The sequence below is a fragment of the Acipenser ruthenus genome, chromosome 44 (assembly GCF_902713425.1).
Source record: "Acipenser ruthenus chromosome 44, fAciRut3.2 maternal haplotype, whole genome shotgun sequence".
NCBI lineage: Eukaryota > Metazoa > Chordata > Actinopteri > Acipenseriformes > Acipenseridae > Acipenser > Acipenser ruthenus.
In genome coordinates this window covers 1,184,743-1,210,729 of record NC_081232.1, presented here as the reverse complement: position 1 = coordinate 1,210,729, position 25,987 = coordinate 1,184,743, and the positions used below count along the sequence as shown (strand labels likewise).

Genomic DNA, 25,987 nt, shown 5'->3' with positions numbered 1-25,987 from the left:
TAAGAACAAGATAAATACAATGACTTTGGTTCTAGCAAGTACAAGTATGACAAAATACGATTCAATAACAGAGAAGATAACAGTGTCAGTGATAGTTACATCAGGATATAATTAAATACAAAATACTACAGATTAAATAACACTTGACAGATTACAGTACCCTAAAGTACAGAATATGAAAACTGATCAAATAAAAATATGAGGGTGAAAAGACATGTAGGTATGGTATCTTACGTTATATTTAATATAATGAGGCTGCTGTTTTGAGAACGCAAATGTGGTGGTTCATAGGTATGTATTCACAATATATGTATTTTTAAACATACATGTTCTAAGTTATATTTTTTCCTCAGTGCTTGTATATATTACTATTGTCTGTTATATATATAAAGGAAATGACAGCAGCCCTGAAGAATTCACACAAGTCCTAATGGAATCTTTAACACAATTATATGAGGGTGGAGGCTTTGAGCTTTTAAAGATATCTGGCTCTACAAGCGGCCGTATGTTATCTGTGATTCTGTGCCCTAATGAAGGGTACTGTACAAGACACCTTCAAAATCCAGAGACCCAAATTGGATTTGCAGTCATATATATATATATATAAGGCCACTATAAAAAGGACTTCATATGGAACAAGTAAGAGCTTATTGATTTCTTGTTATAATTCTAAGTGTGTTCATAAAAGTGTATGTCAATAAGAAGTTAAAATGGGATTTGAAAGTTCAATGTGTTTATTGTCTATCTTTTTAAACAAGCATAACCTTCAGCAATAGTGTAACACTGTACTTTCAGTGACCTTCAGCAATAGTGTAATATTGCACTTGCTGTGAATGATACAAGACTGACACAATTAATTTCATAAGTTCCTGGATTTTCTTAATCTACTGGACCATCAACAAAGTGTATCATGTGCGAGAAAGACTTCTCCTTTTCCGAAACAGATTCACAGGGACAACTGTAGCAGGTGTGAATTTTTATAAATGTATTTATTGAAGGTTAACAAATGCATAATCTTTTTTGACAGTTTTACTTTTGTTTAAATAAGAAAATAAGAACATAAGAAAGTTTACAAACGAGAGGAGGCCATTCAGCCCATCTTGCTCGTTTGGTTGTTAGTAGCTTATTGATCCCAGAATCTCATCAAGCAGCTTCTTGAAGGATCCCAGGGTTTCAGCTTCAACAACATTACTGGGGAGTTGGTTCCAGACCCTCACAATTCTCTGTGTAAAAAAGCGCCTCCTATTTTCTGTTCTGAATGCCCCTTTATCTAATCTCCATTTGTGACCCCTGGTCCTTGTTTCTTTTTTCAGGTCGAAAAAGCCCCCCTGGGTCGACATTGTCTATACCTTTTAGGATTTTGAATGTTTGAATCAGATCGCCGCGTATGATCAAATACCTTCAGTGTGTAATGTAGGTTTTAGGAAATGGTAATTCTAGCAAATCATAATGAGGGTACTGGTCTCCTTGAATATTTTTATACTGATTTATTATGGAATAGAATATTTTTATTGAATGGGACATCCCTTATAATACAAGACTGTTGGGGTTTTATGCCATACAATACAGTATTACCCAACATACTCTCCACAGCATTGCATGTTAAGCTAGTCTTTTGTGGTATCTATGCCAGTTTTGCTTATTTACACAACACTGTTGTTTCGCTAGGATCCTTAAAGTATCTACAAACGTTACTTCACTTTGTCACTATCTCCCACATACCACATTGACTAGATACCAAACTAGGACTACAGCATGAAGATGGGGTAAAAAATAGTTTTAAAAATATATTTAACTTATCAAGATATACATTTTTCTGAGTACACCTAATTCTCATTTATCTGATACTGTGTGGGACCTGCTTATGCATGTTATCAGTCATCCTTAATTGCCTTTATGTTTTCTTGGAGGAACAACATTGCTGTTCACAACTTCTTAGTACTTGATATTAAATCATTCTGAATTAGTATTTATTATTTTAGAGCGCAGGTGACTTCACTTCGGAGCACAGACCTTGTAGAAAAAGAAATAGTTGTGCTGCCATCAACAAGTGTGCCTCGTGTACAACAAAGCCCTCATAATGTGCAACAGCCTCATCCTCAAGTAATCGAAGAAACAGATGACGAAGATATCTTTGTAGTTGCCCAGGGTTGTTTGTGAATTTACATTATTTTAATGGCTTTGTGTATGTGGAGTAAAATCATACCTTAACTTTCTGTTTATCAGTTTGTATATTTATTTTCAGGGTGGAAAACTGTATCTAACCCCTCTGTAACAGGTGACCTTTTCAGGAGGGTTGGTGACACAGCAAGAAAACGAAAAGCCTCTGTTTATGGTGAGGACAAACAATATCAATTGGAGATTCCAACTTGGGTAATAAATTGTGGGCAAAATAATTGGGGACATTACATTTCAAATAAGTATGTATGTTTAGTTATCTTCAGTTTTAATCGTATTGCATTTTGCCAAGTCTGAAATATGATTTATTTTTTTATTCATTTATTCAGGATTCACTGGGAAAACTTTGATATTTGAAGGGCAAACCAATCACCTAATTCCATCAAAGTCCAAATTCCTTCCAGTGAGCGACTTGTTACAAGTTGTTGGGCAAATAATTGGCCATTCTTTAATTCATGGTGGTCCATGCCTAGCTGGACTGAGTCCTGCAATCATACATGTTTTGCTTGGAGGTTCACCGGACACAGCCACCATCAAAATTGAAGATTGCCCAGACATTGACATTAAAGAGACTATTACATTAGTAAGCAACAGTATTTTCATTTTAAGTTTATACTTAAAATTCCTAAGGTTTGACTTTGAAAAGTGTTGAAATATCTTTATTATGGTCCTTTGAGATTCATTTTGAGCTGCATTACCCACTGATGGTGTATGTGTGTTTGTACATCTGTTTTCTCTGTGTTCTAGCTTGGGGGAACCAAAGATCTCACGGAAGAAAAAAAGAATATCATTCTACAACTTGCAGTTAGCTGGGATCTTCCGGGGGTGACCAAGGAAAATAGGCACTGGCTGATGGAGAAACTACTCCTTCACGCTGTAATAACTTTTATTTTTATTTTGTACTTTTCCATTCTAGGTTCACAATTTGTTTTTGTAATGAACTTAAAACCAATTTTTTTGGTTTTATGTCTGAATTGTTCTGGTAGGTTATTGGCAGAACCATGAGGCAGGTGAAACAGCTGCGGAAGGGTCTTCAAGAGACTTCAATTTGGCCTCTCCTAAAGGAAAGAGAAGACGTGGTTCCTTTACTATTTCCAAGGGCCCCCAAATCTATTTATAGCTCTCAGGTATGTTACATTTTTTCACACTTGGATTGGAATCTTAAATAAGTTTTGAATACCTGGATGTGTTTTCTTAGTTTAATATTTTTTATTTTATTTTTTAAAAAAGTAGGGTAACTCTGTAAAGCTTGTCTATTATCAAGTATTAAAACCAATCACCTTGTACAGGGCTATGAGATGAAGCAGAATTAAAGATAGGTGCTGAACCATATCCCAGTAAAATTAAATGATCTGGTTCAATCTGTTTGTCTTCACTGATTTTTCTTAAAGGTAATAGTAGAAAGAATTGCCTGGCCTACTCTGAGTGAGGAGGAAGGGGGTGAGGATGAAGATGATGATGAGTGTTCCCTGGAGACGAAATGTCGTATAACAGGGTTCTTTAGGAGGTTTATTGAAAACGGTAAAATTCAATGTGTTATAATGTCGAATTAGATTTGTAACCATATCGTCTGTACTGTACAGTAAATGTTGTAAGCTCCTCAGTTCATTTCCTCGCACTCCAAATGTGCTGCAATTGGCCAAAGTGAAACCTTGTTTATGTCATGACCCATTATGTGTCGCAAATTATGTCTGTGTGGCAATCACAATATTAAGCCAGTTGTACTGTTATTTTTAAGCTAGTAAGGCAAAGTAGTAATTTGCTTGAAACAGAAGCTATGTTTTTACAGACTGAAAATTGAATAATCAATTTAAGATTTGTATAATGTGTTAGTAACACACATTTGCAATTGACAATACTCAAAACCATACAGTGAAATTTCATAGGGGAAAAAAAAACACTAAGATTTTTTTTCTTTTTTTCTGTAGCATCACCAAAAAGAGCTGACACATCTTCTCAAATTCTGGGTTGGGTGAGAGGCTCCAAAAAAACCTTTCTGTTCAGGTAACAGACAGTAAACTCCCAAAATGCATCTACCTGCTTTGAAACTATAAAGCTACCTGGACACTACTTGGAGTACTCAGCTTTTGAGAAAGATCTTCTTTGCTGTATAAATACTGTGGATACCGGATTTGGACTTGTGTAAAAAAACTAATAAAATTCCCCCTGACGTAACTGAATACACAACAATGGTACATTGATACCTACTATGCAATCTTATGTCGACATAGTTATCTTGTAAAAACAGAAGTAAAAGCTTCTTCTGTTGTTATCTGAGACCCAGCAAGTATATCGAAATAACAACGTTATCTCATAAAAACAGAAGTCTTTAGAGTTTTGGGTCAGTTCTATTTTTTCATTCCAATTCCATTTCCAAAACCAATTCCCTTTTAATTGATTCCAATTCCTATTCTGTTAATGAGGGTAAAAAGAAGAAACTCCTTCCTTTGGTAATTAGTTTAGAAAAGTTTAGATTAAGAAAGTAAATGGGCTCAAAATATGTTTAAAGGGACATCACATAATCAAAAATAAAAACCCCAAATGAAGGGGCTTGTATATAGGCTACATTACATTTAAATAAAAAGTTCACCAAAGCTTAACCACATTCATTAAAAACAGACGTATGGTACTGAAAATAAATGATGAGGTCAGGGTGGTATCTAAATGCTTACATTTTAAATTAGGGTGCAAATTACTAGTACATTGGGGATAAAAACATACTCCTATTGCCTTAATAATTTTTATTAAAATGAAATGACTCCCCCACACATTCAGTCTGCTTCAGTTTAACAGCATTAAGCTACTGAGGGGGTCAGTTAAATGGATAATATAGTACCACAGACAAGGAGCGTCATCCACCTAGTGTAATATTAAGTTCATATTTACCTCTGATTGTGCACACTTCGTCCAGTGATGTGTGAACTTCTGTTCTCCCCTCTGCTGTTCACCATGAAGTGTGCCACGTCTACATTTCCCAACCTTTATCTGATCTCACCCGGGAAGGTAAGCCATACTGATCTCACCTGGGAAGGTAAGCCATACTGATCTCACCCGGGAAGGTAAGCCATACTGATCTCACCTGGGAAGGTAAGCCATACTGATCTCACCTGGGAAGGTAAGCCATACTGATCTCACCTGGGAAGGTAAGCCATACTGATCTCACCTGGGAAGGTAAGCCATACTGATCTCACCCGGGAAGGTAAGCCATACTGATCTCACCCGGGAAGGTAAGCCATACTGATCTCACCCGGGAAGGTAAGCCATACTGATCTCACCCGGGAAGGTAAGCCATACTGATCTCACCCGGGAAGGTAAGCCATACTGATCTCACCTGGGAAGGTAAGCCATACTGATCTCACCTGGGAAGGTAAGCCATACTGATCTCACCCGGGAAGGTAAGCCATACTGATCTCACCCGGGAAGGTAAGCCATACTGATCTCACCCGGGAAGGTAAGCCATACTGATCTCACCTGGGAAGGTAAGCCATACTGATCTCACCTGGGAAGGTAAGCCATACTGATCTTACCTGGGAAGGTAAGCCATACTGATCTCACCCGGGAAGGTAAGCCATACTGATCTCACCCGGGAAGGTAAGCCATACTGATCTCTCCTGGGAAGGTAAGCCATACTGATCTCACCTGGGAAAGTAAGCCATACTGATCGACAGCTGCTATGAAGTGTTCGAGCACAGTTGAGGCTCGGTTGTTGGTGGCAGCTTTAAGGTAAACAATCAGCCGGCTAAACCCATCAATCCCTCCATGAATGACTATACGCCACCTGTATAACAAAGAGATATTTCAAAACAGGTACAGCTCACTATGATTCTGACATTTCATAGCTATTGCTAAAAGTAATAAAGGTTTCTGAAACTTTAAAATCATTGTATTAGTGCAATACAAGGTGAGTTCCTGTTTTCTTAATTTGGGGCGGTGGTTTATATAGTCTTATACAGGAAGTTTTAAAGATCTTAATTTTTAGCCAATGGAGTCTTTGATGCCGGCCACTGGTTGTGATTGACATAAGCAGTTTTGGCACATTGAAATGTAAAAAGAAATAGCTAGCGTCACATCGAAGCAGAAAAGGAAATACTTGCACAGAAATGTAAAAACACAAAGTGAAACAGTGAAACCAATAACTGAATAAATAAATAAATAAATGAATGAAAGTTAAATAAATAAATATTAAAATAAATACATGTATGTGTATTTATTTATTTATTTGTTTGTTTGTTTATTTATTTTATTTTATTTTATTTTATTTTATTTTATTTATTTATTTATTTATTTATTTATTTATTTATTTATTTATTCTTAATTTTGGCATGGAATATCAGCAGAGAAACATAAAATACTGATCAGATTGAACAATCACCGGTCTGTGCTGCCCCCTTGCGTTTTTATCCTTTTCAGCAACTGTTTTTAGAATACATCGATCAGATTCTTTAAAAACGTCACGTCGTTTCGTAGAGGATTGTTTGCATGGGACAGCTGGTTAAGTCTAACTGCGCAGGTTCGAATCTCGCCGACAACGTCTTTTATTTTAATTATGTTTTTATTGATTAATAATATCATGAGTTTTATACTGTAGTTGTTATTATTATTACTGGTAGTAACAGTCTTCACAAGCCACCAAGTTAGCAAAGTTTGCATGCAGTAGTACGTTAAAATAATAATAAAAAAACACTATGCCAAGTAAATATTATAACAGCCATTTGCACTAAAACAATGTATAGGCTATTTTTTCATTGTTACATTTAAACACGTTTATTATTATTATTTACAGTTTATACGCTAGACTTGCATGCTGACGCTACAGGTGGCTATGCCATTCATATCATAATGGCCGAGCGGTGTAAGACGCTGCGGTCAGGTTACACACTTCTCTGGACGTGGATTCGGGTCCCGTTATTGACCCCACCCCACCCCACCCCACCCCACCCCACCCCACCCCACCATATACGAAGGATCATCTTCCTCCTCCACCTCCAATATTGACAATTAATGTGACAATGTATTAAAACTCATTAGTAGTTGTAATAGCGTTTCGCATGTAACCAGGATGGCCGAGTGGTTAAGGCGTTGGACTTAAGATCCAATGGACGTATGTCCGCGTGGGTTCGAACCCCACTTCTGGTAGCATCTTCTTTATTATTATTATTTTTTTTATTAATACATATATTGACCCCCTGCCTTACAAAGTAAAACGTTAATTTTGCAGAACTCTGTGATACACACACACACACACAATAACTTTTTTTTTTTATACCGTGTTATTTATTTATTTTTTGTCCAACCCATTGCTGTATAATCTGTGGACCCGATCAAAGTAGTTTAATTAAATGTACAAAATATTCAATTTACTGCGAATGCAGATTTTACTTCTGTTTGTGCTATAGATAATAATAATAATAACAATAATAATAATAATAAATGTATTCAATTATGTTAAGAGAGAATGTTTAATTCAGGTGTTAAATATCTGCATCAAAACAAATAAAACATACAGTATACAAATAACAAATAAACAAAGAATAATGTAATAAATCCAAACCTTCGACATTGCAAAATACAAAATGCTTGTTGCAGTTTCTCTGAGTATTCCTAACCTGGAGCTTTCTTTCAAACCACGGTAAACCATTATTTCCCCAGTAATGTTGTTGAAGCTGACACCCTGGGATCCTTCAAGAAGCTGCTTGATGAGATTCTGGATCAATAAGCTACTAACAACCAAACAAGCAAGACGGGCCGAATGGCCTCCTCTCGTTTGTAAACTTTCTTATGTTCTTATGTTCTTAAACTAATCCTTATGAAAGTCTCCCCCTAGCTTAGCCAAATGTACACGCACAATGAGGTAAAGCATAGGTAGACACTGTAAAGCCCAAAGAGCTATGATAAAGCATATTAAATATATATATATAAATACTCTAGCAACCCTTATACTCTCTGTCTATAGATTGGGTAGGGCTGTCAATTGTCAAAAAACAATCTTACTGTTTGATTGAAAACTTATTTTTACAAAAGAGCTTTTTTATCTTAGTTTTCCTATTTTATAATCAAAACAGAATGTTCTTTCAGGGCTTTACAATGCTCCCCTGTGCTTTACCATGCCTCTCTGCGCTTTACAATGCTTCCCTATGCTTTACCATACCTCTCTGTGCTTTACAATGCTTCCCTACGCTTTACCAGACCTCTCTGTGCTTTACAATGCTTCCCTATGCTTTACCAGACTTCTCTGTGCTTTACAATGCTTCCCTATGCTTTATCATGCTTTCACTGGGCTTTATTACAATTTGCTAAACTGAGACCAATTTAGCTAATGGACATGCAGGTAAGATTTAGAAATGGTTTTGATTGCTACAGTCACTTTGAATATTCTGAAAATGTAGAGCTAGATATATGTGTGGTTTCACAAACCCCGGTTAGTTTTATCTAGGCAGTGGGTTGCAGGGGCGTTGCTATTTGATGTGATTATATTAAATTTGACCAGCAGCTAACCAAATGCAAAGGGAAGTCCAATGAAACAGGTGTCAATCATACCTGACGCTTTCCTATGGATGACTTTGGATATCTGCGTCCCACTCAATCACAGCTGGTCAAACGACTGAATTTTTATTTTGCAAGCCCCAGCAAAATGATGACCGAAAAAAGGTTCAAGGCTAAATCACAGTGGGTTTAAGCCAGTGATCAATTTCATGATACAGAAAGCTTTATCAAGTACAGTTTTTAATTTTCAAGACACGATATTCTTCAACGCGGACTGCAGATCTGGATATTTGAACACGTAGCCTGACTCCAGTGTCCGTTTTGGTATGACCCTCTGTCCCTGGAGCAAGATGACCGCTCGCTCGCTGCCCAGGAGGGTATTGACCACGAAGGCTGGCACCGGGAACAGGGTCGGGCGCCTAAGAGCTGAGCCCAGGGCCTTGGTGAAGGTGGCGTTTGTATCATCAGCTGGCGCCACGCCATTCAATACACCGCTGACCACGCCAGTGCCCGACTCTAAAGCGTGGGTGATGATGCCGGCCACATCGGCCACGTGAATCCACGGGAAAGGCTGGCAGCCGGAACCAAGGGTACCACCAAGTCCGAGCCAGAAGGGCCAGATCATTTGCTGAATGGCACCTCCGTCTTTACCAAGAACCGCACCTAATGAGAAACCAAATGTGTGTTAATGTAAATACAGGGGTCCCTGAGTGGCTCACTTGGTAAAGGCACAGGCACGTGGTGTGCAGGGAGTCACACAGCGCAGGTCTGCGTCCTGGCTGTGTGAAGCCGGTCTTCACTGGGGATTCTAGAGGAAGTATCCCATTGGCTCTGGTGCTCCCGTGGGTTAGGGAGACAAAAGCAGCCAGGACCCTGCTATCTAGGCGTCCAGCGAGCTCAGAGCGGACACCTGCAGGGCTGGCCTTTGTCCTTCAGAGGCCGGAAGCTCGCTGACATCCGCTCTCGAGTTCCTGGGTTTAGAAGAGGAAGCTGGCTCGGTCGTGGGATCGGAGGATGCTCGCTGAACCTTCAGTTCTCCTGAGCTGTGTGGAAATGCTGTGGTGAGGGGAACCCCTGCCCTACAGAAATCAAAAGCGTGACACATACCTAGGGCTTCTGTTTTTCGGGTTTTATTAATTTTATTTTTCTGTGCTTATTTTTAGCTATTTTCGAGTTTTATGTAAATCGTTTTTTTCGGGGCTTTTGTTTTTGATATACTGTGAAATTAGTGTTTTCAGTTACTTTCTAAAATGCTTGAGGGTTTTTTTTTTTTCTGTCAAAACATGTATAGTAATAACTCGACAGTACTTGCACACTCAAATTGTACCTTCTTTCCTTTGCCGTCTTCCACAACGAAATCCCTATGGTCACGGCACATTCTTCTGGGGTTTTTGTGTGGAGGCATTTTTTTACATTTCGCCACAATTCTGTTTTAAATCCTCCGTATCTTAACTGTAATACAGCTTGAAATCCTGCAAACAAGCCTCCATCCTGATTGTAATCTTGTTTTAAATCTCGAAAGCGGAGTCTCCAATAGAAATGTTGGAATGTGCTGTCACTCAGTAGTTGGGGCGGGTTTAAAGTATTCAGAACGAATCAATGATAGATGCAAGTCAGGAAGGCGGGACATTGCCCAGCAGCGCAGGGAAATGTATTTATTATTATTTTTTTAGTAGGTTTTATTTTTTTAAATGTGAAAAGGGTAAAGTCAACGTGAATAGATTAACCATTTCCACAGTTTTTCCGGTGTTTATTGGCTAGACACTGATTTAATTCTTCTTTCTATTGGGGGTGTTTTATTGGTTAAAACCGAAAATCAAAAGCCCTACACATACCCAAAGGGAAACTGAGTGATCTGATTGGTTAAATAGACTGCCATGGTGAAAAATGATTGGTGGTCTTCCCGATACCTGTCGGTAACTTACCAGCTCTCACCACGACCTGCCGCGTGTCTGTGGCCTTGTCTCCTGGTAATCTGCCAGCAGTTTCCCACTCCGTCACCAGACGGGACAGCAAGTCAAAATCTCCTCCCTTGCTCATCTCTGTGTATTCAGCTGTCTGACTGGGCTTGTAATAACCTAAAAGAGGGCGGAAGACACTGATACTGAACAATAGTATCCCACGCATGAATCAACCATTAAAAATCAGCAGCCATTTTTTACTTGAACCCAGATAAATGACTCAGTTATTTATTTCTTTAAATTTAGACGGTCCAAATATTTTACCCTGTTTTGTTGCCCTGGGGAGCCGTGGCCGGGAGTGACAGGCAGGAGAAACGGGACATGTGACTCAACCTGCGCAAGAACGAGGCTAGAAAGTAAAAAGGACCTGGGATTGAGGAGACTTGTACAGTGCCTGAGCTATTTACCTACTCCAGTTACAAGGACCCAGGATTGAGGAGACTTGTACAGTGCCTGAGCTATTTACCTACTCCAGTTACAAGGACCCAGGTTTGAGGTGGCTTGTACAGTACCTGAGATATTTACCTACTCCAGTTACAAGGACCCAGGATTGAGGTGGCTTTTCAGCAGCGGCTATCGCTTCAACTAATGTCCTTGTAGTGTCGATTCTACTTGAGAACAGGTCCTTTTTGTATTCTTCGTTCCACCTGCACCAAACACAAAAATAAAGCAGACATGCCAGTTACATACATTAAGGGCCTCCACATTTTAAAATGTAAAAGTAAAATACAGACGGGCTCGGTATATCCCTACACTCTGATCTCTCATTACCAAGTTTCATCACAACTAGAGGCGAGTGAATTAGCCCTCTGTCTGTCTGCACCAACTAGACCTCCAAATGTCTTCTGCATGAAAACAGGTTGGTGTATCTGTTTGTACCACAGAGTCTGTATTGATACACTGTACATACCATCGCAAAGGGTTCAGGACATTCTCCCCTGCCAGGTTCACAGCGCCATCGCATGGTGGGAGGCCTTTTGATGACAACTCATCCTGAAACACAAGAAACCTATGACTAGGGTTGTATTTTTTTCATTTCATGGTCTTTAAATTGGTATTTCAAGATCAAACATGTATGTATTAAAGTAGAAAAAAAACAGCGTTGTCACATTCAAAATTTGGCCATATTTTCTCTAGAGATATTATACAGCAAATGTTCTGAAATATTTAAGTTCTTACCCAAAAAATGGTAAATGCTAAATTGTAGAATATTTTTTGTATGTCCACCTTTTAAAAACATTCTAGTTTCACCATCAGTGAATTATCAAACTAAATAGAAACATACCTATTTTCAGATCGCCAAATACCGTGAAATAAGCAATTTTTTACTGTGAACAATTTCCAGCCCTATAATGAAGGGTACGGTGGGTGGAAATGATGGCCAGGTCAAAAGGGAACTGAACAAAAACACAATTAAATTTTACAACTACGTCTCCCCCTGAAAGACGGAGCACAAGGAGGTGAAGTGACTTGCGCAGGGTAACACGAGTCAGTGGCTGAGGTGGGATTTGAACCGGGGACCTCCTGGTTACAAGCCCTTTTCTTAACCACTGGACCGCACAGCCTCTTAAGCACATAACAAATGAAACCCAAACAGACTGAGTCGTTTCTGTACCCATGTAATGCGCCCAGGCCCAGACTGGCGTGAGATCACTGTGACCTCGTGACCCCTGCTGCTTAGCAACTGCGTCAATGTTCTACCGACAAAACCGGATCCACCACCTGAAGAAAGAAAGAAAGAAAGAAAGAAAGAAAGAAAGAAAGAAAGAAAGGAGTAAGGGGGTGTATTACCGATGCAGCACTGTATTCTTTAGGGTGAAAGTCAAAAGTGATCTACTAATATAAATGTAATAGATGACATCACAATAACTTATTTTAATATACTTTACCATGATACTAACACCTAATTGGTTTACATAATGCCAGATTGGTCTTAAATTCTACTTATCAAATTTCCATTAAACGATTCTATGTCATTTCCCATTCTATACTAGCTGTACATACTGTTGATTAGCGTTACCTGACGATCTGGGAAAAGTGGGATTGTCCCAGTTTTCAGCTTTAATGATTTCCCTGCAAAAGTATTTAATCGTTTCGGTTTTGCTATTTTGCATTCAAATTTTACAAAACGGTAGCAGTGTGCTCAGCAAGTTGAATTTTGATACAAAAATAAAAAAAAGAAACATTACATTAAAGTGCCACCATCAAAGCTAGCCTTTGAAGTTCCTTTTGTGTTTTGATTACCACAGCATACAACTGTCACACGCACATTTCAAGTTTAAATTATGAAATTATGATTGTGTTATTATACACTTATTTCAACTGCTTCGATCAGAGTTGCTACAGCTTCAATGCATTGAAGAAAAACGTTTTCGTTATGCTTATGAAAGCAAGCTATGCAAAGTGTTATGAAAACAAGCCTGCCTCTAGGTTTCATAATGCATGTGTAGCCGGTTGCAGTAATTTGGTGGTGCGGCGCTGTAGTGAAAGGCTTTAACCTTCAAAACGGGCCGTTTATTCCGGGGAACAACGTTACGTGGCTGAATTCAAGAGACCAAAACCGAACGTGCAGTGCTTTAAGTTTGAGGTTTAGTTTATTCACCACAACCCTCCCCCAGGTCTAAAATACGATAATATAATATAATACATTTCATGCAATAAATACTAATCCTTACCCACTACTACTTTCATGATGGTCAATGTCAGGTATTGATTACAGAGAAAAGTAGGGAAGTTTGGACTATCTTTTCCCAACACGATAATACTCCTTTTAGAACTCAGAACCACATCCCGTGTTTTCGTTCTGTTTTTAATGATTAAGTTTGTCTGCTAGGCTAGCCGTACTTTACAGCACACATGCGCAGTAAGTGAGTGCGTGATTAGAACGTGCGAGGGCGTTGTTCCGCCATCTTGGTGATGGAAAAGTATAGCACCTGTGAGTTTAAAAGAATAATCTTTAAGAAAAAAAAAAAAAAGGGAAAGTCGCCACCCCATTTTTAAAAATTATATATATATATATATATATATATATATATATATATATATATATATATATAGACAGTTTAACTATGATTGTGTTATTATATCATATTTTAGAGTTGCTACAGCTACAATGAAGAAGAAAAACATTTGATCAAATCAGGGTATTCATTTAAACAATGGACCTTAACAAACAATTACTTTCAGACATACAGTTCCACAACTGCACATGTCCACTGCTGCGTCACAAAACGAGTGAACATATGCGTGCAGACATGCATGGCTATGACTACTACAGCAGGTGTACTTTATTTTTGTGTATGTATTTATTGTTTCTAAAAGTAGAACATATTCAACAGTTTTGACTAAGAGGAAGATAAATATCCCACCATTAATATGCACTTTAGTTTACTTAATAAGTTTGCGTGTTTGTATCCGGAAGTGGTTATTGCTACCTCCTGCAGGGACCACGTGGTTTGATAAGAACGCACATTGTTCTGTCTTTTGCATGCGAGAGAGAGAGCTTGGAGGACGCTGAAATGCATTGTCCTATATATATATATATATAACAGTAGTAGATACACTTTTAGTTTAATTTATATCGTTGTTATCCACAGAGGTATTAATAGCACTTAATTAATTTAAGGAGAATTATTAAGGGCGTTTTTTTTATGTAGAAATGTATTACTAATTAGACTAGCGTAAAGCGTGGGAAACGATACGCAGGGAAATTTTGTTAGTTGGAAATTGTATTTTTGATTAAGACTAGGGGATAACGTGTAGGTATTTTTTTAAATGTCTAAGCTAGCCATCGCTGTTTTATTATTTTTGATAACATTTTCTTTTTCATTCTAACCCGACACGTGACTGGCGCACACAGGTAAGACTTTTTTTCTCATGCATCTACATTCTGTGGTACCGTGTTTTACAAGCCAGTGTCGGTTATATAAAATACTGTTTGGTAGACGTATGTCAGAATTTTGCTTGGTCTGAGATTGAACCACGCATACGTCTAATTTAAGCAGGGCAAAATGGCACAATTTCATATGAATTGTTTTAGGGAAGCGTAATAATTGTCGCCTCTGCTGGGCATTTGTGTCGAAGGATAGGCCTAATTGTGTAAAACTTTGTGTCGTTCTCTCCTTATTCAGTTTTATAATCTGTAATAACCTAGCCTAAGCACACGGCCCCTCACGTCCATAAAGTGCAATACACAAATTGTAATTTAATGCCGTCCAGCCATGTGTACCGCATTTTGCGGATCAGGCACGGAAATTGACTTGAAGACCCGCGACAGTCATTGTATAACCCGCAAAATAAAACACGTATGGAAGATCAGTTTGGGATTGTAAAATGTAAAGAAACAAAATGGAATTGTATGTAAAAAAATAATGTGATATCTTGTAACAATTGTAAGTCGACCTGGATAAGGACGTCTGCAAAGTGTCCCCTGGCCCCTATCCGCGTGTGGACCCGCATTGATCAAACTTGGAACTTATACAATGTTAGTCTCCTCTGCAGTTGTATGTGGTTTCGTGCGTATTGCAGTAGCAAGTGCATAAATAGTTCCCATATGTAGACGACTTTTAAACTAGATTTGTGTATTACAAGAACAGACGCCAAGCAGGAGTTTGCGCGCTTTGTATAAACCACGTGCAGGGGAACGTACACCGTGCAACAACGCGTTACAAAAATAGATAAACGAATACAAAAAATAAAGGGAGCATCAAATGCGATTTATTGTTACTATGATTTTAAACTTTAAAAAATGGGACAGAATGTATTTCTACATATATAGTAGTGTGCAAATTAATTAGACCTTAAGATTTGTCTTAATAAAATATGTAACTTTAATTCACATGTGTGTACCTGCATTTCCGCTTATCATTTGCACCTTTTGGTGCACAGCACTTTTCATTCAAATGTGTGTGTTTTTGTATTGTACCTACCTGCATGAAAACCGCAGGGTGTGAGAATGCAATATAATTTTATTTCCACCCATGGTTTTGGCTTGTGCTTTAAGCCTTTTAGCTGAAGTTTGTCTACTTGACTTAGTAAAATAAACAGTAGCCCATCAAATCGTATTGCAGCTTAATGGTATAATGTAACACCCCAAGTTGCATGCCCACCTGACAGTAATGATTACACACATCATGCACTGAACTGCACCTGCAAGCAAAACACTGCGCAGCATTGAATAACACAGCAATAGCCACTGCTGTTTTTACCTCGTTGTTGGAAAGCCCTTGAAGCACGCTGTTCATGAGACATGCAGATACCTGAACCATAAATCCTGATAAATGTAACTCCCAGTGATGTTATCCAATGAAGTTAATTGCTTATTTATTTTTGTTTTAGAGCTGCCAGAGTGACACAGATGGCAGGTATGTACCCTCTCCTCTCAGTGTGTGTCTGTGCGTCAGTGGGGTTGTTGCAGGTCTGTTGTGATGAGTTGCATGTCCGTGTTTCACCTGACAGTAATGATTACACACCTCATGCACTGAACTGCACCTGCAACTTGGTATTTAGAAGTTATTTAAGATGTCTAATTAAAGCACAAAGTGGTCTAACACTTTCACACAATTGTTTCTAAAGGATACAAATGACAAATCTTGACTTGTTCTAATATGTTTTGCACTATGCTGAATTGTTCCTCCCATATACATTTAACATCATTAATAGATCATATAAATGCTAAACTGAAACCCAGGACTGAGTGCGGGGCTAGTGTGAGTTTCAAACCATGTTCTGTTATGTAAGTCTGTACGTAGCACTAGAAATCAGCAGGGAAGCATTGGCATAGAGTGCTATACAAGAGTATATTTGAATTGCATAATTGTCAAATGATCAATGATGTCTTTTCTGGGGTTGTGAAGTCAACATTAAATTCATTCTTCTTTAGCTTACCGGTGACTATTTGCTATCCATCAAATATATTAATCAGCCATTTTGTTTGTTACAGGCTGACGAGGATTCTGTGGCAGGTATGTACCCTCTCCTCAGTGTGTGTCTGTGCGTCAGTGGGGTTGTTGCAGGTCTGTTGTGATGAGTTGCATGTCCGTGTTTCACCTGACAGTAATGATTACACACATCATGCACTGAACTGCACCTGCAAGCAAAACACTGCGCAGCATTGAATAACACAGCAATAGCCACTGCTGTTTTTACCTCGTTGTTGGAAAGCCCTTGAAGCACGCTGTTCATACAAAACAGTCAAAGTTCATTCAGATATTTCCGGAGTATCCCCCATCTGTAGGATTATAACCAATAATATCCATCTGCTGTTTTACACTCCTTTAGCTCTCTGGTCCCTTCACAGTAGCATCCGCATCGGTTTTATTTACAGTGGAAGGTATTGGTTGCGATTAACGTGAATTGAGACCCTGAGCTTTCCTTTTGATTTCAATCTGAATTCTGATATCGGAACAGAATTCTAGCATTTGAGAAATGTTGCCAAATTGTAGCCTACTGGATGCAAAGGACACAGCAATGCTGCTGCTGCTGCATGCATCTGTAACCTCTCGTCCTGATTATTGTAATTCCTTGCTCGTTGGTGTACCTGCCATTAAACTGAGAAATCTGCCAGACTGCTTTCTCAACGTATTACCCCTTGCACTGGTGACCAGTGAGTTTATTGAATTGGTTTTAAAGTTGCTGTAATAACTTTGAATGGCCCTAACCCATGAAGGACCTTACATCTCTGTGTATTTCTATTCGTTCCTTGAGATCAGGGGGAAAATGCAGGACATTTAGTTCCACGAAAGTCTTAATTCAGCTGGAGCCATGGCTTTTCTGCTGTGGTGCTCCTCGTTTGTGGAACTCTATTCTGGTTGACCTTAGGCTGATTGAAACCCTGGATTCTCAAGTCTGAATTGAAAACCATTTTTATTTTTAATGTGCTTTTATACAATTGGTCGTAGCCGGAGTGTATTGTACATGGTAGCGCGTTCTTTTGTTTTTAACTTAGTCCAGCACTCTGGGCTGCCATGGCGTGAAGGGCGCTATATAAAAACATTTGTATTGGATTTGTATATTTTCTGAACAATCACAGTAGCCTGACACATGCAGATACCTGAACCGTAAAAAAATCCTGATAAATGTAACTCCCAGTGATGTTATCCAATGAAGTTAATTGCTTATTTGTTTTTGTTTTAGAGCTGCCAGAGTGACACAGGTGGCAGGTATGTACCCTCTCCTCTCAGTGTGTGTCTGTGCGTCAGTGGGGTTGTTGCAGGTCTGTTGTGATGAGTTGCATGTCCGTGTTTCACCTGACAGTAATGATTACATACATCATGCACTGAACTGCACCTGCAACTTTGTATTTAGAAGTTATTTAAGATGTCTAATTAAAGCACAAAGTGGTCTAACACTTTCACACAATTGTTTCTAAAGGATACAAATGACTAATCTTGACTTGTTCTAATACGTTTTGCACTATGCTGAATTGTTCCTCCCATATACATTTAACATCATTAATAGATAATATAAATGCTAAACTGAAACCCAGGACTGAGTGCGGGGCTAGTGTGAGTTTCAAACCATGTTCTGTTATGCAAGTCTGTACGTAGCACTAGAAATCAGCAGGGAAGCCTAGGCATAGAGTGCTATATAAGAGTATATTTGAATTGCATAATTGTCAAATGATCAATGATGTCTTTCTGGGGTTGTGAAGTCAACATTAAATTCATTCTTTAGATTACTGGTGACTGTATTTGCTATCCATCAAATATATGAATCAGCCATTTTGTTTGTTGCAGGCTGACGAGGATTCTGTGGCAGGTATGTACCCTCTCCTCTCAGTGTGTGTCTGTGCGTCAGTGGGGTTGTTGCAGGTCTGTTGTGATGAGTTGCATGTCCGTGTTTCACCTGACAGTAATGATTACACACATCATGCACTGAACTGCACCTGCAAGCTAGCTTCAGTGTCAGTCTTAAGGTATGTCCTTTCTGTTCATTATTACAGAGAGGAAACTTATCAAGCCAGACTAATCCCACGGCTTAAAGGACTGAGCTACGGATATAGGTTTTAACCTAGAACAAAGAATTTCTTTAACCTAGAACAAAAGAATTAGGGGGGACTTGATCGGAAGCTTTGAAAGGTTAAATTTAGTTATTGGACTTCAAGTGCAGTACAGAAACCTGAACCAGAGGACACAGTTGGAAATTAAGTAATTTAGGAGACACTTCACACAGAGTGGTAGGGGATGGAATGGGCTACCTAGTCATGCTGTTGAGGGAGAATCGCTTGGATCCCTTAAGACCCAACTTGAACGTTTTTAGATGAATCTGCAACTAGGAACCGGACGAGCTTAGATGGGCCAAATGGCCAGCTCTCGTTCGTAAGTTTTCTTGTATTCTGTACATGTCGGTACTACAGTGATCTGAATAGTGATATGAATTAGAGTACTGTACAGTATCTCATTGGCATGGGGGTCATGTATCTTGATGACAATTTGCTTTTATTTTAGGTAAGGCAACACTGTCCGAAGATCACCAGCAACCCAACCAGCAAGCATTGGGATTGACTGCATGTGTCTCTTGTGGTTATGTTTGTATATATACAAAAATAAATAAAGCATTACTGGAAAAACGGAAGTGTCTTTGTTGGGAGTTTCAGATGAAGTTTAGACTAACAGAAGTTTTAACCATATTTAATATTTCTTTTGGGGGGCTACTTCAGTGAGCAGGTGCAGGCACTGTAGAGCCCTGCAGTGTTGGAATACAAATCCATTGGGGACTCCCGCACACAATCGAATATAAACGAATAAAACAATTTTAACCTTGCCCCAATATGCTTTTATTGTGCCTGAAAAACACAAGCCAAGTTAGTAGAAACAATTGGGGCAACCTTGGCCCCCACCGCTTGGACAGGTGTGCCTATTTGCTGTGTGCTGGGCAAGGTTGCTCCAATGGTTTCTTGAAACTCGGCTTGTGTTTTTGATATCTCTACTTTAAATAGTTGGGAAAGTTTGATAACTTGACGTTTTTTCACACTTCCAATGTGTTTTTGTTTCATATATAATCTGTCGGTCTCTATCTGTTGCCTCCAAGTGTAAAAGAATTACCAGTGTACACTCTTGTAACAAATGGTTCTATGTCGAACTCTAAGGTTCTATATAGAACCATTTTAAAGGGCTCATTGGATTCATTACAGAACCCGTGTCAAGGGCTCGATCACAATGCCTATTTGTAGAACCCCTTTTACGGTTTTATAGGGAGCCTATTGGCCTGACTTAAATAACTACTTCTTGTCCTCAAAGTAACAACTTTAACACAAAAAAATCACTCGCCCTTTTTCACACACCTATGAGTAACAGTGGTGTCTTGAAAGCTTATATGTTATTTTATTATTGGTTGAATACATGTTATAACTCTTTACTAATTTCTCTTTGTAATCTGTGGACTAATACAGCTATTGCTTTAGTACAAAAATGTGAGTTTTGACCAGTGTTATTGTGAGTGTAAACCAATTTGTAATACAGCAGTTTCAATTTCTAAATTCATTTTTGTCTAAGTTTTTGCCTTTAGTAATGTAATTCATTCTAAATATTTATTGAATTTATATAGTGCTTTTTATACAAAAGTATTGCAAAGCAGTGCAGTACATGGTCGAAAAAAGCAATTTTAAAGTTACATTAAAACCCACTAAGATAAAAAAAGCCATTTTATAAAAGTGTTTTTAGTCTTGACTAGAAAACTGTAATGGTCCCTGCATCCCTGACAAACGAAGGCAGAGCATTCCATAATTTCAGAGCTCTTCGAGATAAAGCCCTACCTCCCGTGTTGCTTTTGTTGACCCTGTGAATAACCAGCAGATAACTAGGTGCTAATCAATTCAGGGCCTATGCTGCACTGGGAGCCAGTGTAAAGGAGGCCAAAACGGTTAATATGTTCACTTTTCCTGGTTTTAGTCAGAATTCTAGCGGCGGTATTCTGAACAAGCTGCAAGCGGGATACCACATGTTTTGGGAGACGTGCATTACAATAATAAATTCTAGATTAAACAAAGGCATGCATTAGGCTCTCTGCATCAGATACGGAAATAATTGCTCTAAGTTTGGCTATATTTCTCTATATTTCTGTGGCAAGCAGCCTGATAATGCCTAATTGCCTAGGCCAGAAAATGGTCAGTGCAAGGGGATCACTTGAGTGGATCAAGTGAAGCTGGGTTGCAGATATCGTGTGAAATAGTTGTGTAATGCAGTGTCTCATGGGGACCCACTGTGTCTGCTGGTTTTCATTGCAACTGAATTCTCAATTACTTAACTAGAGTAGGAGACTGTGTGGTCCAGTGGTTAAAGAAAAGGCCTTGTAACCAGGAGGGTCCCTGGTTCAAATCCCACTTCAGCTACTGACTCATTGTGTGACCCTGAGCAAGTCACTTAACCTCCTTGTGCTCCGTCTTTCGGGTGAGATGTAATTGTAAGTGACTGCAGCTGATGCATAGTTCACACACCCTAGTCTCTGTAAGTCGCCTTGGATAAAGGCATCTGCTAAATAAACTAATAATAGAGTAGGAGGTTGTGTGGTCATTGTTTAAGGAAAAGGGGCTTGTAACTAGAAGGTCCCCAGTTCAAATCCCAGCTCAACCACTGACTCACTGAGTGACCTTGAGCAAGTAACTTAACCTCCCTGAGCTCTGTCTTTCACACACTCTAGCCTTGGTAAGTCACCTTGGATAAAGGCATCTGCTAAATAAACAAATAATATCTAGACCCTTAATTGAACTGATAATTTGCTTAATTAGACCTTTTTAATTTTTTTTCAGCTCTTAAGCAGTTGCAGACTTCAAGTTAGCTATAGCATTTTATAAGAACATTTTGTCATACACAAAGTGGAACTGTGTGCGCTGAGCACAGCCATTCTCCAAGAAATTGTGGCTTTATGATACCTTGCTCAGGAACAAAGAGAACATCGATCTCGTGCATTGCATGTTTGCTTGGGTGCGGATGCAGCTTCCTCCTGTATTTTGTGACGGTTGCTTTAGACTGCCGTGGCTGGAACTATATGATATGCTAAAGGCACTGCAAAGGCATTGGAGTGCATGACGGCAGGGGGCGTGGCCCTTGGGCGATGGATAGTGTGTAAACAGTTGCCATTGTTTGTTTTGTCTGTGTGTGTATTTGTCTGTTTTATGCACGATTTACATAAATATATTACTGTGTTTGTCGTTTATGTCTGATTGTAACATTGTCCGCAAAAACAGTGACACGGATTGATGTAAAACTAGAAAACGATACCACGTGCATTGTAAATGGATGATTACAAAAAACAAACCAAAAAAACAAACAAAAAAAAAACGTTACTTGTCAGAAGTGGGATTCGAACCCACGCCTCCAGAGGAGACTGCGACCTGAACGCAGCGCCTTAGACCGCTCGGCCATCCTGACTTCTGTTCCCTATAATATAACCAAGGCAACGCTGCTGGCTGCGGCACCTGTGCGTCGCAGAGATACATCCGTATTGTTATTTATTTTACATTTTTGCACACATTTAAATAATGTAATCCTGCACATTAGACTTCCAAAGTAATATATTTCTGACATGACGATTGAATTGTAAATTTAAAAGGCGGGGATGGGTAATATATTACCAAAGTATAACTATGCCACGGTCTGGAAGCTAGCCAGTTAAATCTGGGTTCGTTTCAATGAGTATTGACTGTACCCATGTATTGCTGATTTCATGACAAACATCCCAAACGGTTTCCATGTACCTCTGGGAGGTGTTCGGTAGGTGGCGCCAGCGCTGTAACAGACTGGCTGCTAGATTGATACATTCTGAGCTCTCGAGAATCTGTAAATAATAACACGGAAGTACATCGTCCTTGTGGGTGAGAGGAGACACGCTATCGCAGTTTCAGAGCGCAGCTCGTTCACATGCTGTGCTCAGTTTAATCAACAACTATTCGTGTTCAAGACGATCGCTGATAGTTCTGTAAAGATAACAGCAGACTGCGAGGTTTCCAGTATAGACAGTCTTCCCCGAAGCATAAGAAAAGCCGCTGTGTTTGTATTAATGGAAGAGGCGAGAGTGAGACCCGTCTGTGAAATGAAAGAAGAGATGGATATCTGCGCATCCTCCGCGTCTCTCCTTGAGGAAGAACTCGCCTCTGCTATCGAGCCTGCAGTGAAAGCGGCTGTGCTGAGCGTCATGTCTGCGTTAGCAAAGTTCGTGGACAGTAAATGTGCAGTTTTCAATCTCAGACTGGACCAAAGAGACCAAGAATTTGAAAGCGTGAGATTGCGATTGGAAATAGCGGAGAGCGAGTTGAAAGCAATGCGAGACGGAGAATACACGAACACTGGCGATAAGAACTTCACACAATCTCTCACAAACACCAATGAACAATACTGCGGGGTTGACATGGATGTCCTTCATGTCCCCGAGCTGCAGCAGGAAGAGCACAGATTGGTCCACACGAGGACAGCGAAATGGAGACACACAGTGGAAGGTAAGCAGATATTTAATATAGCCGCATTGCTTTCTTCAGGAATGGTTTAAACTGCTGGCAGCAGCCTTTAGGGGATTCTTACTGGTACTGTAATAAGAAACCTCGTACAGACTGCTGCCTGTATCCAATTGGCGACTCTCTTGTCAATATAATACTGCTGCACTGATTGTTGAGTAATACAATAATGGAATATTGTTTAGAGGCAACACTTACTCACACATTCTTGTGTAAGACAAGGAGATGACAGTAGTGGTGTTAACATCGCCTAGGAAGAGCTTTCTAGTAGCAGCAAGTAAAACACATGAAGCTGTTTCTGATGACAAAGGCATGTTAGTAGATAACAAGGAAAACACGTTTCTGAGTGCAATGCTATTGTGCTGAACACCTAGATTTTGTGGCAGGACCCTACACATGATTTTATTTTAGTAACATTTCAGTTCTGTGATATTGTGTTATCCGCAAAAGACATCTCAGGATCCACCAGAACACACTGAGGGTCGCACTCCTCACATGATAATGACAGGTTACTGGATGTGCAATCTAGAATGAACCCAGTTTATGATGTAGATTTTACAGTGTTTCACTCTTCTCTCTGACACAGGTCCTTCAGAGAGAAATGCTCTCTCTCATGCTGAGGAAGGGTCGAAGGCAGGATCAGTTCCCATTCAAGAGGAGCTCTTTGACCAGGAATGGTGCAGGAGTCCAGAGCAGGCTACAGAGCTGACATCTATTGAAGGGGAGGAGGAGACACCTGCACTAGATCCTGTCCACATTAATGAAGAGATCCCTGGAATTGAACCGGTCATCATTAAAGAGGAAGTTCTTGAACTTGAATCTGACCCCATTGAAGTGGGGGGTTCTGACCACTTTGAAAAACTGCAGCAAATTCACACAGGAGAGAAACTGCATCTCTGCCTAGTATGTGGGAAGAGTCTCAGTACATCAACAGAGCTGAAAAGACACCACCGAATTCACACAGGAGAAAGACCGTACTGCTGCACTGAATGTGGAAAGAGTTTCAATACCTCTACAGATCTGAAAAGACACCATTGCATTCACACAGGAGAGAAGCCGTATTCCTGCACTCAGTGTGGGAAGAGTTTTAAACAGTTACACCATCTTAAAACACACCAGCTAATTCACCATCAAAATAAACTGTTTCACTGTAGTGGGTGTGAGAAGAGTTTCACTCAGTTAGAAACCCTGACATTACATCAGCAAACTCACACAGGAGGGAAACCTTATAGCTGTACTGAGTGTGAGAAGAGTTTCAAACAAGCATCACAGCTTAAAGCCCACCAGCGAATTCACACGGGCGAGAAACCGTATCATTGTGCTGACTGTGGGAAGAGTTTCATTCTGTCTGGAGACCTGAAGAGACACCAGCGAATTCACACAGGAGAGAAGCCGTATAGCTGTGATCACTGTGGGAAGAGATTCACCCTCTCAGGAGCACTGACAGTACATAAGCGAATTCACACAGGACAGAAGCCGTATAGCTGTGATCACTGTGGGAAGAGATTCAGTCAGGCAGGAAATCTGATGTCACACCTTCGAGTTCACACAGGGGAGCAGTCGACTCACTGCGCTCAATAAGAGAGATGTAATTTTCCACTCCCAGTTGTAAAAGCACAGAGTATCCAGACACTTCACTAGGAACAGTAGCACTGTGCCTCCATCACAAGATGACTCAGTCTAGTGGAAGCGGAGAGTATATAAGACCCTGAGATGCAATTTGACTTTTTGATCCCTTTGTCAAAATGAACTTGTCTTCTGATCCCTGATTATTAAAATATAAATCCTGGGACTGACTCGTCTGATTTTTTTGCATATATGTGTTATTATAGTTTCACAAATACAAGCTTCATTTAATTCATACTTGCACAGTCAGATTCCTGTTGCTCAACACTGCAGAGATCAGAAAGGTCAATCACAGAATTAAAAGCCCCATTAAATACTATATATATATATATATATATATATATATATATATATATATATATATATATATATATATATATAGTGGTGTTCCTGAATGAATAGCTAATCATCTCCTTGTTAAAAATTGGCAAAGGTTATAATTGTTCAAGCAATCTCACGAGTGCTGTGGTGCCCCATTTTGTTTTGGAATGTATAATGACTTGCGGTAGTGTATTTATTACCTAGTTTGTCACACTCAGGCCCCTTGCTCACTAACTATCTTGGTATCCCTGAATAGATCATTACTAGCAATGCAGAATGACTGTGTGGGACAATTGTTCTTCATTTTACCCCAAAACATGTTTCTGTAATGGCGACAGCCAAGAATACCATCTTGCAGAACTCCTTACAATGAAGAAATTGTTGTCTGCCATCACTGTACAATGTGTTTAAATACAGATATTGCAAACACCTACATTATGCAGTCGTCGAGTCACGGATATGTACCAAATATACCTCAGTGTGGCACGCTCTTGACTGTTTATATTACACATAATAAATAATGTTAACCATAAAGTTCTTACCCATAACATTAGTATTTCTGTTTGTAAATGTTACAAAAGATACGTACATGTTATTTGAACCTTTAATTCATTTCCAGGAAAATATAGGCCTATGGTATTACAGATTCTAAATAGAATAAATGGCTCTGCAATACACCTTTGTTTTTTTTGTTTAATTTGCTTCTTAAAGACTGCACTGGGAAAGGGGTGATTTATTTCAATTTAGGGAATCAAAGTGTGATAGCTATTACTTTACTGTAGAAGCTTAAACTACATTTTCATGTCCTGTTCTTGCCTAGGAAGGGAGTGGAAAGTGTTCATATATTCTTTATTTTTTCATACTGATATTCTAGTGGGTCAGGCAAAGATAACAGCATCCTGAACTCCAGCACTGCACTGTGCGTACCCTTCTGCGCTCTACTGGACCCTTTACTGGGCAAGATTTTTAC

At 39.3% G+C, this 25,987-nt stretch overlaps 2 protein-coding genes, 1 long non-coding RNA gene and 2 other non-coding genes across 8 annotated transcripts; 3 read left to right on the top strand and 2 right to left on the bottom strand.

Annotated features, from left to right (window-relative positions):
- Positions 1-7,231: 7,231 nt before the first annotated feature.
- Positions 7,232-7,314, top strand: trnal-uaa (transfer RNA leucine (anticodon UAA)). The gene has a single exon. It is a non-coding gene; the product is annotated as a tRNA-Leu (tRNA).
- A 304-nt stretch (positions 7,315-7,618) lies between these two features.
- Positions 7,619-13,458, bottom strand: sdr39u1 (short chain dehydrogenase/reductase family 39U, member 1). The gene is made up of 6 exons (XM_033998004.3): positions 13,298-13,458; positions 12,238-12,344; positions 11,533-11,615; positions 11,148-11,269; positions 10,587-10,739; positions 7,619-9,324 (listed from the first exon to the last, which is right to left on the bottom strand). The coding sequence occupies exons 1-6, from the start codon at positions 13,311-13,313 to the stop codon at positions 8,909-8,911; spliced, it is 897 nt and encodes a 298-aa protein (XP_033853895.2). The 5' UTR covers positions 13,314-13,458; the 3' UTR covers positions 7,619-8,908.
- Positions 13,459-14,092: 634 nt separating this feature from the next.
- LOC117398955 (uncharacterized) lies at positions 14,093-19,191 on the top strand. 4 transcript variants are annotated; one of them, XR_009311595.1, is made up of 5 exons: positions 14,093-14,481; positions 15,960-15,985; positions 16,564-16,585; positions 17,757-18,380; positions 19,070-19,191. It is a non-coding gene; the product is annotated as an uncharacterized LOC117398955 (long non-coding RNA). The 4 variants fall into 4 exon arrangements; XR_009311594.1 differs by having other exon boundaries at positions 16,564-18,380; XR_009311593.1 differs by having other exon boundaries at positions 15,960-17,782; positions 18,359-18,380.
- A 2,717-nt stretch (positions 19,192-21,908) lies between these two features.
- Positions 21,909-21,991, bottom strand: trnal-cag (transfer RNA leucine (anticodon CAG)). The gene has a single exon. It is a non-coding gene; the product is annotated as a tRNA-Leu (tRNA).
- A 404-nt stretch (positions 21,992-22,395) lies between these two features.
- LOC117398874 (zinc finger and SCAN domain-containing protein 12-like) lies at positions 22,396-24,859 on the top strand. Its single transcript, XM_033997969.3, has 2 exons — positions 22,396-23,055; positions 23,657-24,859. The coding sequence occupies exons 1-2, from the start codon at positions 22,620-22,622 to the stop codon at positions 24,649-24,651; spliced, it is 1,431 nt and encodes a 476-aa protein (XP_033853860.3). The 5' UTR covers positions 22,396-22,619; the 3' UTR covers positions 24,652-24,859.
- Positions 24,860-25,987: the final 1,128 nt, after the last annotated feature.

Bases quoted from the DNA above. Each gene is read 5' to 3' on its own strand.
- sdr39u1 (XM_033998004.3), bottom strand. The intron at 10,740-11,147 runs GTAAATATCTCA...GCCCTCTTTTAG, and splicing joins GGTCCTTGTAACTGGAGTAG to GTTATTACAAGCCCAGTCAG. The intron at 9,325-10,586 runs GTAAGTTACCGA...GTTTCTCATTAG, and splicing joins GCAGGTCGTGGTGAGAGCTG to GTGCGGTTCTTGGTAAAGAC.
- LOC117398874 (XM_033997969.3), top strand. From the start codon at position 22,620: ATGGAAGAGGCGAGAGTGAGACCCGTCTGTGAAATGAAAGAAGAGATG. The intron at 23,056-23,656 runs GTAAGCAGATAT...TCTCTGACACAG, and splicing joins ATGGAGACACACAGTGGAAG to GTCCTTCAGAGAGAAATGCT.